The 14,792-nt window shown below is 36.6% G+C and overlaps 1 protein-coding gene across 1 annotated transcript in view; it reads left to right on the top strand.

The window, feature by feature from the left end:
• Positions 1–5,941: 5,941 nt before the first annotated feature.
• Positions 5,942–14,792, top strand: part of pias1a (protein inhibitor of activated STAT, 1a) — a 77,870-nt gene continuing 69,019 nt past the window's right edge. Inside the window, exon 1 of the mRNA XM_022665220.2 lies at positions 5,942–5,982. Within this exon, the coding sequence (XP_022520941.2) occupies positions 5,959–5,982 (24 nt within the window). The 5' untranslated portion in view covers positions 5,942–5,958. The remainder of the gene's footprint in view (positions 5,983–14,792) is intronic.

A 14,792-nucleotide genomic window follows, 5' to 3' on the forward strand; every position in this document is an offset into this window, starting at 1 on the left:
CTCTGGGTATGTCTGTTTGTGTGTTTAGCAGACGGGTTGTGTTTGAATTTTTTATGCCATTTCTATGCACACACACACACACACACACACACATCTATCTGTCTGTCTGTCTTTCTACAAATCTATCTATCTTTCTGTCTATCCCTTTATATATATTTATCCATATATTGGTCAGTCTACCTGACTCTCTGTCTCTCTACCCATCTGTCTGTCCCTCTGTCTGTCTGTCTGTCTGTCTGTCTGTCTATCCCTCTCTATATATTTATTTATATATTGGTCAGTCTACCTGACTCTCTGTCTCTCTACCTATCTGTCTGTCTGTGTATCCCTCTACACACTAAGAAAAGTAAGTAAAGATTTGTACTTAAAAGAGTACAAAGCTTGTCTCTGGGGCTGTACCTTATATTGAGGTACAAAAAAGTACCTTTCAGTGAAAGTCCTTTTTTGTACCCATGGTTTTTGTGGCAATAAAGATTATAAAGATTATAAACATTATCATCAACTGAATATGGCTCAAAAACTTAATGATCCAAAATTGTCTGGCTTTCAAATAAAAAATGTGCAATTAAAATAAATATTGTTTATTAGTACAGTGATACAGAATACTGAATGTACCCTTTGGCTGCAGGTTAAATGGTACAAATCTGTTCTTATTGCTGTTAGAAATGACTTTGTACTTCAGAGGGAACAAATCTGACCCTGTAAAGACCAATATTATACCTTTGAGGGTACAATTATGAAGAGTGTACCTTTGAGTACAAAAAAGTACTCATTTCGTACCTTTGGTTTTTAGAGTGTATATATCTTTGTTTTGGTCTGTGTACCTGTCTCTATACTATATCTATCTGTCTGTCTGTCTATCGGTCTGTCTGTCGGTCTACTTGTCTACCCATCTCTGTCTCTCTACCAATCTATCTGTCAGTCTGTCTATCCCTCTATATATATTCTACCAGACTCTCTGTCTCTCTACCTATCTATCTGTCTGTCTATCCCTCTATATATCTATATATTGGTCTGTCTACCTTTCTCCTTACCTATCTGTCTGTCTCTCTACTTACCTATCTGTCTGTCTGCCTATCCCTCTAAATATCTATATATTGGTCTGTCTATCTGTCTCTTTACCTATCTGTCTGTTTGTCTGTATGTCTGTCCGTTTGTCGGTCAGTCTCAGTCGATATGTCTTCCTCTCTACCTGTCTCTACCAATCTATCTGTCTGTCTGTCCATCCTACTATATATATATCTATATATTGGTCAGTCTACCAGACTCTCTGTCCCTCTAAATATCTGTTTGTCTGTCTACCTATCCCTCTATGTATCTATATACATTGGTCTGTCTACCTGTTTCTTTACCTATCTGTCTGTCTGTCGGTTGAACGGTGGGTGGGTCTATCTATCTATCTATCTATCTATCTATCTATCTATCTATCTATCTATCTATCTATCTATCTATCTATCTATCTATCTATCTATCTATCTATCTATCTATCTATCTATCTATCTATCTATCTATCTATCTATCTATCTATCTATCTATCTATCTATCTATCTATCTATCTATCTATCTATCTATCTATCTATCTATCTGCCTGCCTGCCTGCCTGCCTGCCTGCCTGCCTGCCTGCCTGCCTGCCTGCCTGCCAGCCTCTCTACCTGTCTATTTACCTGTCTGTCTCTCTGTCCCTCTATATATCTCTGTCTGCCTGCCAGCCTTTCTGCCTGTCTATCTGTCAGCTGGTCTGTCTGTTGTCTGTCTATCTTACCCTCTATATATCTATACATCAGCCTGTCTGTCTGTCTGTCTGTCCCTCTATATATCTCTGTCTATCTGTCTATCTGTCTATCCTATCAGGTAGTTTAAATGTCCCCTTTGTCTGCTCTCAGTATGGGTCAGTGCAGTGTGTGTTATCCAGCTGAAGTAGCTGAAGTTTATGGCCCTGTCCCATTATTCACACTGATGTTCTCACCCCCGGTGTGTATAAAGCTAAAGCTAAAGAGTGAAACAATTCTTTAAATTTCACTATTAAGTGTGCACACACGCACCCATCAGTTCCTTATAAATCATAAATAATAAATAGACTATTATATTGCAGCATATAAGTTATCAAACACACTATATATAGTGTTTTTAACAGAATTCACTGAATTTCACTCTAAATCCAACACTGTCATCTAGTGGGCGTGTGGTGAAGTACAGTTCTCACTGTTTGTGTGTTTGATGACAGTCACCTGTGTTTACTGTGTGTAATTTCACTAAAGCGCCATGTTTAAGGTATAATCAAAACAAACGTACTTTTATAATCTGTGGAGAATTTAAAGCAATACAACTCGAGAAACAGGAGTAAAATTAAGAAATAGCGACTCTAGATGAGCTGATCGAGCATACCAAGACTCTAATTTTAATGAATTAGCTGTAATATGTTAAAAACACACATACCTTTATTGCGCGGGTGTTTAAACTCGTGAACACTTCTGAAACTAAGCTTTAAAACACAAATACTTTTAGTATATAATATAAGTATATAATAATAATAATAATAATAATAATAATAATAATAACAAAATAATACCTTATTAATATTGATATTATTAATATTTTTGTACGTGTGTTGTATAAAATTGCCAAATGGGTAAACTATCCACGTAAATAAGGTAAAGCCATTAAAATTAAGTAATTAAAAAATTATTTTGCTCAAACGCTCCATATAAACACATTCTTAAGTGTGTGTTCTCCACTCTATATAAGTCTATCACTTACATTTCGATCATGGTCTTTATCTAGCATATGTCTCCCTCTAGTGACTGTAAGTAGATATCAGAATATAGGTTTAACCAGAGAGTTTCTACAGAGGAGAAAACCCACTTGAGGATGTGTTTTGCTTTTATCAGACACTAGAGGGCGCTAACGAGTAAGTCCAAAATGAATGGGTTATTATGGAGCAACTGAGCAAAATCGAGAAATTGAGATTATAAATGTAATTTTTTTTTTAATTTTTACTGACAAATGTGCTCATTTCCTCAACGCTGAACAGTATTGAATGTTTCAGTTTACATTTTACATTATCGTTTTAGCTTAACAATAAATGAACATGACCTCAATAACATTCGGTAATCGAAATATCGTTGATCTATTTTAGGCAGTCAGAAAATAACCAATGCTTCAATAACTGTGAATTCATACATACAGTGTGAACTGCAGTGGGTAAGGAAAAAGTATATATTTCTATACTATGATTAATTCAATGTTGTTGTCTTTAAAAGGGTATAATTGCTTCATGCTATTGTATTTTAATTATGTCAGTGGAATTTGATAATCTCAATCATTTCTGGCATGATATATCTTCCCTCAAAAAATCGTGACAGGCCTAGTTTCAGTACTGAATATATTATTTTTTTTAAGCAATTAAACAGTTATAAACAGTTATAAACCTTTTACTTCCTTATATATTATATAATACCTGTGTGCTGTAGAATTGAAGGCTCTACAGAAGGTTCTTTTTGCCTTTTAAGCAAAATATTTTATTATTCTTTCTAAAATTATTGAAATATCCTAGATAAGTAGTAAATTACTAGCATTACTGCTACTGTGAGCTGACCCAGAAAAATACTTATTAAAAATATATTTAATAAAAATATATTACCAGGGTACAACTTTTTTTGCTGATTATTTCCCATTAAATTATATCTACTAGAGACAGATTATATCTGTCCAGTATCATTTATATTACTTTAATCCTGGATATATGGAGATATTTGGAGTGCATTGTTAGTATCAGTACATGTTGGGCTGTTGACTTCTGTTACAATCTTAATTAGTAGTGTGTGATATATCATACAGTATGCAGTAGCATGGCCTTTTATAATGATTTTTTTTTTTTTGCAGTAGTGTATTCTTGAAAAAAAAAGCTCTTTTTCCTAAATTCAACGTTTTATCATATCTCTAAGAATATTGTAAGAATGTCGCAAAAATACCCCAAAATATTGTGATATTATTTTAATCATATTATTTTAAAATCATATCAACCACTCTTTTCCTTGGTACTGAAACAATATTCATTTAATTTTGTTTTTTGTTGAGAAAATAGGTAACATTTTTTGCTCAATTTCTCTATATGAACCCATTCATTTAGCACTCACTCGGTAGCGCCTTCTAGTGGCTAGATAACCCCAGAACATATTCTCAAGTGGTCATTCTCCTCTCTATACGTTCTTCTGTTTATACTGGATTTTATTCATAATAAATCCAGTACTGACATCTATTGGGCGTGTTTAGAATTACACAGTATTAGTAAATCAGTGTTTAATGTACAGTTTTGTACAGTATATAATTATTTAATAGAGTAGCTTATAGTATTTAGCTGTAGTTTGTTGAAATTGTTTATTTACGAGCAGAATTTTAACTTCTGTTTGTCCCCTGTTTCTTAAATCCTGCAATCTGATTGGATAATTCAATGGCTTATTTGATCCACAACCCTAAGAAGTCTTATGGAGTTCAGGCCTTGATTCTTCAGACTTAGGCAGGTGGTTTTAATGTTATGGCTGATTGGAGATTACACAAGTTGCTACAATGACATGCCAAAAGTCATGGGTCATCATTCTGTACATTGTCATGTAATCAGAAAGTGTTACTCCAGGGGACAGCTTAGGAAGGCTCATAAGTTGTGAGGTGATACCTTGTGAGTGAGTGATGTGCTTATAGCAAGGCAATGTAAATTATGGGAGTAAGCCTGAGGCCTGATGAGATCAGGAAAAAAGTAGATATTTTTAAATAATTCATATTTTCTGCCAATTATTTGAGGGTTCAGACTATTTTTTTTTTATTTAGAAAGCATTTGCTTCACTGTTATGTTTTAATTTGTTTAAATCCAAAGTATATTGTTTAATTTCTTTCTGTTAATAATTGTTCAGGTGGTTAAACAAAGTCACAACTTTTAAAGAATCAAAATGTATTATTTAATTGATAATACAGTTTAAAAGTATATAATATGCTTTATAATGTATAATACACTATGATTTGTAATAAACAGTTTATCATTTATTATAATTATGCGTCAGAAGGTGAAACAAGTCTCTACTTTAAAATAATTTACATTTTCAAGCAATTATTTGAGGGTTCAGAAAGTTTAGAAGGGTTTATAAACAAGGAAATTCGGGATTATTTGCTTCACTTCTAAGTTTTGATTTGTTAACATTGAAAGTTTAATTTACATTTTCAGGCAATTATTTGAGGGTTCATACTTTTTTTAGGTTTAAAACGTTTGGGCTATTTGATTTTCTTATGGTTTGTTTTTTGTTTAAATGCAATGTTTATTATTTATTTATTTTTTTGTAATAAATGTTCAGACGGTAAAACAAAGTCACCAGTTTAAAAGAATTATAATTAATTATTTAATGGTCCAGACAGCTTTAGAGTATTTAATATACATAGTGCAGAATACCATGTTTTGTAATATAACCTAATGTTTACAATTTATTTATTTGTTGTTCTTCACTTTACATTTTCAGGCAATTATTTTATGTTTTTTATTTTTTATTTTTTGGCCTATTTTTTAATTAAATATATAAAATACATTTTCAGGTAATTATTTAATGATTCAGACTCTTTTTTTAAGTTTTGTAGTCTAAAAGTGTATAAAAATGAGCAATTTGGTGGCGGTTTTCTTCTCTTTTATGTTTTTCATTTGTTTACATGTTTCATTTGTTTAAAATTTATGATAATTTAATTTATTTTTAACAATTTTAAGTACTGTAAGCTTGTTATGCTGTATCCACCTGTCTATTCCTCTCTATTTCCCTCTGTTTTTATGAAACAGGTGGTAAATTTGCATAATTGATGGTTAATTGATTCAAATCGTGGTGGGCGGGGGCTCTCGGGGACGTGCGCGGTGACGCCACGGCGCCAGGCGTCCCCGCGTCACGTGACCGGCCGTACGTCACGCCTGCGCTGAGGAACTAGAAGATGGCGGAGAGTGCGGAACTGAAGGTAAAGCGCTGCGCTGAGATTTCCCCCCGCAGAGCGGCTCAGAGCCCGGGCTGCGGCCTGCCGAGCTCCCGCGCTGTGCGCTGACACTGCGCGGAGCGGAGCCCGAGCTCTGCGGGGCTTTACAGACGGGAAAAGCCCGTATTAGAGCGGGTTTAGCGGCGGAGCTGCAGCAGCTGCTGCTGCTGCTGCTACTACTGGAGGAGCGGAGAGAGCTTTACCATGTTATTGTTGATGTTGAGAGAGAGAGAGAGAGAGAGAGAGAGAGAGAGAGAGAGTGAGAGTGAGTGAGTGTGAGTGTGAGTGTGATATAGAGGGAGGAGTTGTGTGATTTAATGAATTATTTAGCTAGGAAATTAATTGTATAATCAGAAACACAGACAGGTGTTTCATAGTGCTGGACAACAGTGTGTGCAGCAACTAACGTTAACTAGTAGTATAAAGAGACAGATATAGAGATAGAGGTGTATAGTGGTAGAGAGACAGACAGTTAAAGTGTATAGTGTAGAAAGAGAAACAGATAGAGGTGTACAGTAGTAGAGAGAGACAGAGATGCGAGAGAGAGACTGGTAGCCAGAGATAGAGGTGTATAGTGGGAAAGAGAGATAGGTAAAGGAGATACATAGTTTTAATGTATTAATGTTTTGGCTGTAAAGCTTATTGAATAGAACTGAGTTGGGAGAGAGACAGACCGTAAGAAGTGTGTAGTGGGAGAGAGAGACAGTTAGAGGTGTAAATTGCCAGAGAGATATAGAGTTGTGTTTGTGTTTTGTGTGAATGTTTTAGCTGTAAAGCTTATTAAATAGAACTATATTGGGTGAGAGACAGTTAGAGGTGTATAGTGGACGAGAGAGAGACGTAGATGTGAATAGTAGGAAAGAGAGATAGAGGTGTGTATTTATAGAGGTGTAGAGATTAATGTGAGTTGTGGTATTGTTTTAGCTGTAAAGCTTATTCATTAGAACTGAGTTGGGAGAGAGACAGACAGTTAGAGGTGTATAGTGGAAGAGAGGGAGACAGTTAGAGGTGTATAGTGGAAGAGAGGGAGACAGTTAGAGGTGTATAGTGGAAGAGAGATATAGAGCTGTGTTAATGTTTATGCTGTAAAGCTAATTGAATATAACTGAATTGGGAGAGAGAGACAGACCGTTAGAGGTGTATAGTGGAAGAGAAAGCGACAGTTGTTGTGACAATGTGTGTTGTGTCAATGTGTGTTGTGGTAATGTGTGTTGTGGTAATGTGTGTTGTGGTAATGTTTTAGCTGTAAAGCTTATTGATTAGAACTGAATTGTAAGAGATAGCTTGCTGCTGCTGCTGTCTTTCCTCTGGGGAATATACAAGTTTCTTTGTCTTTTTGATGAGTTTAGGTAAAATACAGCATGGCTGAGTATTCAGGTGTGTGTACACGCGTTTACTGATCATCTGTCTAAGTGTGTGTTTTGTGGTAAATGTGGCTGGTGAGCTAAATGTGAATTTGATAAAGCTAGCTGAGCTAAGCTTACACTACTAATAGTACTACTAGTTAATTCTATGAGGTGCTTTCTGGAAGGTTCTATGACTCACTCTTATTTACTCTGTATCTCTCTCTCTCTTTCCCTCCCAAATCCCTCACTCGCCTTATCTTGCTCAGTATCACTCACTCACTCTCTCTCACTCTTTCTCTTTCTTTCACCCCCACATTATAGCTTTATCTCTTGCTCACACTCTCTCTTCCCTCCCTAACTCACCCCTCTATCTCTCCTCAGACTCTCTCTCTTCCCACTAAACTTCCCTTGTCCCTCTCTCCAGTCCCTTATGTGCCTTATGTCTCTCTCTCTCTCTCTCTCTCTCTCTCTCTCTCTCTCTCTCTCTCTCTATCCTTATCTGTCTCACTCACCCTGTCTCTCCTTCCCTCTCTCTCTCACTCAGTAAACCCATCTCTCTCGCTCAGACTTGTATCCCACCCTAACTCACCCTTTCCCTCTCTCTCACTTTATCTCTCATTGTCTCTCTCCAATCCCTTATGCACCGTATCTCTCTTACACACTCACACACTGTATCTTTATCTGTCTCACTCACCCTGTCTCCCTCTCTCCCTCTCTCAATAGCCCTATCTCTCTCGCTCCGACTTTCTTCACTCCCTAACTTAACCTTTCCCTCTCTCTCACTTTATCTGTCTCTTTCTAATCCGTTATGTACCTTATCTCTCTCTCTCCCTCTTTCTCTCCCTCTCTATCTCCCTCTCCCTCTCTGTCTTTCTCTCTCTCTGTATATATATATAAAATACCTATCTCCTCCATACCGCACTCCTGTTCCCCAAAATTCACCTTTCGTTCTTTATGCACCTTATCTATCTCTCTGTCTATAATCCTTATGCACTCTGTCTTTCTCTCTGCAATCCCTTACTCACTCCCTCCCTCTCTTACTCTCTCACACTACATCCCCATCTCGTTCCCAGTGCTCAGCCTCTCTCTCTCTCTTTTGCTCACCCTCTCTTTCCCTCCTATTCTTCACTCGCCCTGCCTAAGATCTCTCTCTCTCTCTCTCTCTCTCTCTCTCTCTCTCTCTCTCTCTCTCTCTCTCTCTCTCTCTCTCTCTCTCTCTCTCCTTTCCAATCTCAGTACAGTGTGAGTGGGTGTCTCACACACCTCTATCCAATCCTTCTCTCCCTATCCTCACTAGGGTCTCTCTCTCTCTCTCTCTCTCTCTCTCTCTCTCTATTCCCCTGTTTACATACAGTCTTTCTCTCTCATTCTCTCTCGTTCTCTCTCTCTCTCTCTCTCTCTCTCTCTCTCTCTCTTTGTGCATTATAATTCTGTTAATGTGCAGAATTTACATCTGTACATTATTCACACTGGTGAGGATAGTTATTGGTCAGTGAATCAGTTTCTGCAGGCTGTGTCCTCAAAGAGCAAGGCAAGAAGTGTGTTGTGACACATGCTGGATAGTGTGTGTGTGAGAGAGAGAATGTGAGTAATTTGTTGCAGTAATTAAAGCAGTTCAGTTAAAGAAGAAATTTGGTGTGAAATGTGCTTGGGTTGTAGTATAACATGAAAACGAGTACGAACTTTTGTTCATTCTCAAATTCGGCACTTTAAGCCGATGCTTCCAACAGGCTTCCAGTGCTCTAGTGATTGGGGCATAGAGTTGCTCATGCAAAGAAATAGCACTGGTGGTGTTCACACCATTAGAGCTCCACTAGGTAGGATTGAGATTTTGTGCTCGTGGGCTCCCCCTACAGTTGTAGAGTGTAATAAATGTTTCAGGCGGATTAGTTTCTCTTTCTCGTTTTCTGGCTTTCACAGACATATTCGGTCTCTTTCCAGCTTCTGCCAGAGTGTCTGTATGTTAGTTTGTAAAGAATGAACCAGAAGTTCTTGTAGAACTGTTAGAACTAAAGGTCGGAAAGCAGGTCGCAGTTCTCGCGAGCGTTGGTCGCGGCCGCCTCGGAAAACTAACAGAGTCTGGTTTGAGCTCAGAGGAGCTCCGGCACAGACACGAGAGCACCACTATTCCTCCTATTACACCTCAATGCAGCGCTGCAGTGAGTTTCAAGCTGTAATTTTACTTCTTTAAAAAGATCAAAAATCAAGGAAATCCTACCTAGTGCTGCTTTAACAAACTTAAAGTAGATCCACACTTCATTGGTAGAATTCTAAGGATCCTGATATATAAAACAAGGCACTGAGAGCTTTAAAAGTGCACAGATAGATTATTAAAACACTGTTTTACACTACACACAGTACCTTCAGGTAGTTCTCCAATTGCAGCCATCTTTAAATACAGTCTCGATAATTAACTGATGAGCATTAACAAGTAGATAGGATAGGAGAACAGATTGCAAAATTAAGTCAGTGGAAATGCATGAATTCTGGCTGTTGCTGAAATTATTTCTATAAAATTATGCATTTTCACTGAATTCATTTTGCAATCTGCTCCCCTATCCTATGTTTTCGTTTGCTAGCTTTTTAAGCCTGTTAGGAGCATTGGCTAAAAGTGCTGTGCTTTGGATGAGTGTTTAAAAATACGCTGCAAACTTTTGACATACAGTATGACTTATGTATTTAGGCATTAGTAGCATACATTAATTCTTAAAATGGTTATATCATTTGTTTTAAATATTTTACAACCAAAAATTACCAATAATATTGTCCAAGTAAAATATCTATCCTGAGAAGGCTAGTGAAGATAAGTTTAATTTGTATTTATAGGTTTACATACATATTTTTAAGTAAAATAAAGCTACAAAGTGACTCAGTATTGCAGGTATCAGTGTCAGGCAGCGGGGGCATGCAGCAGACCTGGGATATATATACTGTATATTTCTGGGGTGTAATAATGCTTTTTTATAGTCATTACTGATGTGGATCTTAAAGCTGAGGTCACTGTCAGAAGTGACACCCCTGTTTTTGGCAGAGCTTTGAGGCTTCGTAAACTGAGATTCCAAATATCTGAGTTCCTCAGCTCTCGGTTAGCCATTTCCAGTGACAGTGATTTAAGATTTATCCTTATTTAGCTGCAGGAAATGATGACACATCCAGAGCCTGATGTGCTCCCGGCAGTTAAGCAGGGCGTTATTGGGTCTTTGAGGGTCAGAGGAAGGGATATATAGAAATCTGTGTCAGACACCAAATGCAACTTTCAGTGGAAGTAAGTTTAATATTTGGACAGTTTCTGATGGTGCATTTATCATAAAACTCCAGCGATATGATGTAAAAACAGCTTTCAGATTCATCTGGTTCACTGTTGTGACCCAGTTGTCTACTAATTAGATATACTACCTAGTTTTTGAGTTTGTTTCTGGTCAGTTTACAGGTGCATCTCAAAAGATTAGAATATCATTGAAAAGTCCTGCTGGAAAATGAAAGTTGTGAGCAGAGGGAGGCATGAAGTGCTGTAAGATTTTGACTTTGGACTTGATAATAAAACACAGTGGATCAACACCAGCAGATGACATGTCTCTCCAAACCATCACTGATTGGTGGAAATGTCACACTAGACCTCAAGCAGCTTGGACTGTGTGTCTCCACTCTTCCTCCAGACTCTGCTCCCTTGATTTACAAATTAAATGTAAAATTTACTGATGATCAGTGATGGTTTGGAGAGACATGCCTTAACATCTGCTGGTGTTGATCCACTGTGTTTTATTATCAAGTCTAAAGTCAGTGCAGTTTTGTTTTCCCACAAAATCTTACAGCACTTCATGCTTCCCTTCACACACATTTTATACTGAATTATTGAAATAAAGTAACTTTTCAATGATATTCTAATATTTAGAGATGCACCTATATACTAAATGGTTTATGGTCATATTATATTTAAAGTAAATGCAGCCTGAAGGTGGTATTTCTGTGGAAACTGAACATACTCAGCTCAACATAGCAACAGGCTTTTTACCCTAGTTTTCAGCTTTTTACAGCGTAGCTAACAAGCTATAACATGCAACACAAAAATAACAGAATGCTGTGGGCACAGCGTGTACAGTAGGTAGCCTATATATCCACTGCCTTTCAAAAAACAGGAGCTGCATCTGTGGTTGAATGAGCTAAATTGTAAACATCTATACAGACGTCCGTTATGGAAGGGTATCACTACTGGTTTCCCCTTTCGTTTTTTTTGTTCAGAGGTCCTAATTTGATTTCTGATTCAAGTCAGTATTGTTTATTAAAAGGGATATTTCATTTGCAACAATGAAAGTTTTGTGTAGATATGAATAAGGTTTTCAGAGAAGCGATTTTTATAATTGTACAAGGAATTGATGGCGACTTTTTATGTTTTTGTCCAGGCAGTCTATTAGTCTTTTTAATGAAAAAATAATTCAAAAGTTTGTTCAAAACAGGCCATTTTTAAAAAAACAATCTCAGATCATATAAATAATTTTTTTATCTTTCAAATGAAGATCTACTTGAAAATTGATTTTTAAAATTCAGGTATAATTCCTCACAAGTGTGCTCAACCTTGCACTGTTCAGGAGGTGCGCTGGTGAAGGTGAACTTCTGAACTGTGCTTGTGGTCGTGAACTATTTTGAATTGGAAAGAACCACTTTGCTAAAACAGGTGATAAACAGCAGCTTATGCTTTAGAGCCGCTTACTTTGTTAACCTACTCTTTCTCAGAGTCAAATTTAGCGCAGAACAGCTGACGGAGAAAAGCCCCGGATGGTTAGTTAGAGTTAGGAGCTGTGCAGGATACTGAAACTTTATACCTTTTTCTCTTACAGTCTGCAGCTCGGAGGAGGAAGCTCTCCTACGCTGTTTCAAGCGTTATATATAAACAGTTGGTGTAGGTGTGTGTATGTATGTGTGTGTGTGTGTGTGTGTGTGTGTGTGTGTGTGTGTTCTCGCTCTGTGCTAGCAGGCCTGGACTGTGTCTGGCTATCTGGTGCTGAATTTGGTGGTATTTATTTGAAGGCTCTTGTTTCCAGTGCGGTCCGCTGGCTCTGTTTTGTAATATTCAGTGTCCTTCACTTTGACCTACTGTTTGTCCTTGATTCTCATTTAGGCTCTCGTCTATAACAAGCAGAGCCATATGGGGAAGAGGACAGGACAGAGGACAGTCTAGCCCATGCTTTTAGCAAGTTCTTGCCATAGTTTTTAAACCAATTTAATCAGAGATGCACAGAAAAATAAATATAAATAAAAGAAGTAAAATAAATATTAGGTTAATCCGTAAATAGCAGAATAAGTGAAAGAATACTTTTCAAGATTGACACTGAACAATGCGGACATCCAAAGTCTATGCCAGGAGTAAAGGCTTAAAGTTATCTAAAAGCAGTGTGTAAGACTGGTGGAGGAGAACATGATGCCAAGATGCATGAAAACTGTGATTAAAAACCAGGGTTATTCCACCAAATATTGATTTCTGAACTCTTAAAACTCTTTATGAATATGAACTTGTTTTTTTTTGCATTATTTGAGGTCTGAAAGTTCTGCATCTTTTTTGTTATTTCAGCCATTTCTCATTTTCTACAAATAAATGCTCTAAATGACAATATTTTTATTTGGAATTTGGGAGAAATGGTTTCTGTAGTTTATAGAATAAAACAACTATGTTAATTTTAATCAAACATAAACCTAAAAATAGCAAAAGCAGAGAAACTGATTCAGAAACGGAAGTGGTCTCTTAATGTTTTCCAGAGCTGTATATAAATTGTAGACTTTATTCAGTGGTAAAAAAAAAGCATTTTTAGTTGCCTTTGATAAAAATGTTTAGTTTAGTTTTGTTTGGCTTAAGTCAAGATTTTCCATTATTGTGCATCCATATATTTTGTAGATCTGCTTCAGGCAGGTGACCTTCCATGACAAAAAAAGACCATTCATATAATGAAGCTGTTTGTACAGTTTTAACAGTTGATTTGTCTCTTGATATGAGTGACATGTTTTAGGCCTTTGGCCACAGATCCACATGCAACACTTTCACCTTGAGAAGATGCAGAAATCAAAGCTGTAAAATACCTCTGAGCTCAGAAAGGAATCTGAAGGTAAAGCTGTGTAGCCCCAGGCTGATTGCTGAAGACAGGTTAAACTGTGTCAGAGCTGAAATCTCTCAGTATGAATGATATCATTTGCTTCTCTGTTGTGCAATCGGTGCAAACAGTATCCCTGATTTTATCAATGAAATTATCAGGTGTAATTCCACCTAATGGTCTTTTATGCTTCAAAATATCCAACTAATGATTTAATGTTATGTCAACAAGTCGTGCATAGCTTTACAATGCAAATGTAGCACGTGTTGAAGTGCTTTGGAATGGAATAGTAGTATGTAAATTGATCATGAAAGTGCTTTATTGGGAATGGCCACACCTGTATAAGTTGTGAGGTGTTATCTTGTGAGTGAGGTTGAACACTAGGGATGTCATATCATACAGTATCGTACACAATAATATATTCAAAAAAGTAGTACCATTATGTGATAATTAGGGATGGGTGAATTGGTTCAATATTTAAAGGTATATCAAACATTTTTGAATATCAATAAGAACAATATTATACCTTAAAATATCGTGCCATTTCACCCATCCCAAATTATCACATCAGTTTACTTTTTTACTACTTTTTATCAGTTTACTACGTTTTTAGCAAAAGAAAAATTCACACTGATCTCATTTCCCATTATATATCTACTAGAGACAGATTATATCTGTCCAGTATCATTTATTTTACTTTAATCCTGGATATATGGAGATATATGGAGTCCATTATTATTATTAGTATCATGACATTCTGGATCATTTACTTCTGTTACGAATCTGATATAATTCTTGTATTTTTTAATATCTCAGTTAGGGGTGTGCCATATCATACTGTATGCTATAATACATTTAAATTTTGTTGCAGTAGTTTATTCTTAAAATAATTTTTTAAATAGTGTTTTGACTTATCATCAATAGTATCGTTATCGCAAAAATACTATTAAATATTGTAATATTATTTTAGGGCCATATCGCCCACCCCTAGTTCTTAATGATTTGCCTGGTTAAATAAAGAATGAAAAAAAAAAACATAGTAGTACGTAAATTGATCATGAAGTGCTGGCTTGGGAATGGCCACACCTGTATAAGTTGTGAGGTGTCTACTCAGTGACAAAACTCTTGCTTCCGAACTGCATTTGAAAAAAAAACAGGAGGAGCAATGATTTTTTTTTTTTTTTTGTGTGTTGTTGGCTTTCTCGGTCACGTGACATGGAGTTCAGTAGCTTCTCCATTTCCACTCACTCTTGTGTTTACATAGATCTCTGTGGAAACGCGTGCCCAAATTGTAATTATGGTGCATAGCAGTGGACAAATAGCTATTTTATGAAATGTGAGATGATGAAACTCAGAGATGTGCGTCCAG

This window comes from Astyanax mexicanus, chromosome 23, assembly GCF_023375975.1.
Source record: "Astyanax mexicanus isolate ESR-SI-001 chromosome 23, AstMex3_surface, whole genome shotgun sequence".
NCBI classification, from domain to species: Eukaryota; Metazoa; Chordata; class Actinopteri; order Characiformes; family Acestrorhamphidae; genus Astyanax; species Astyanax mexicanus.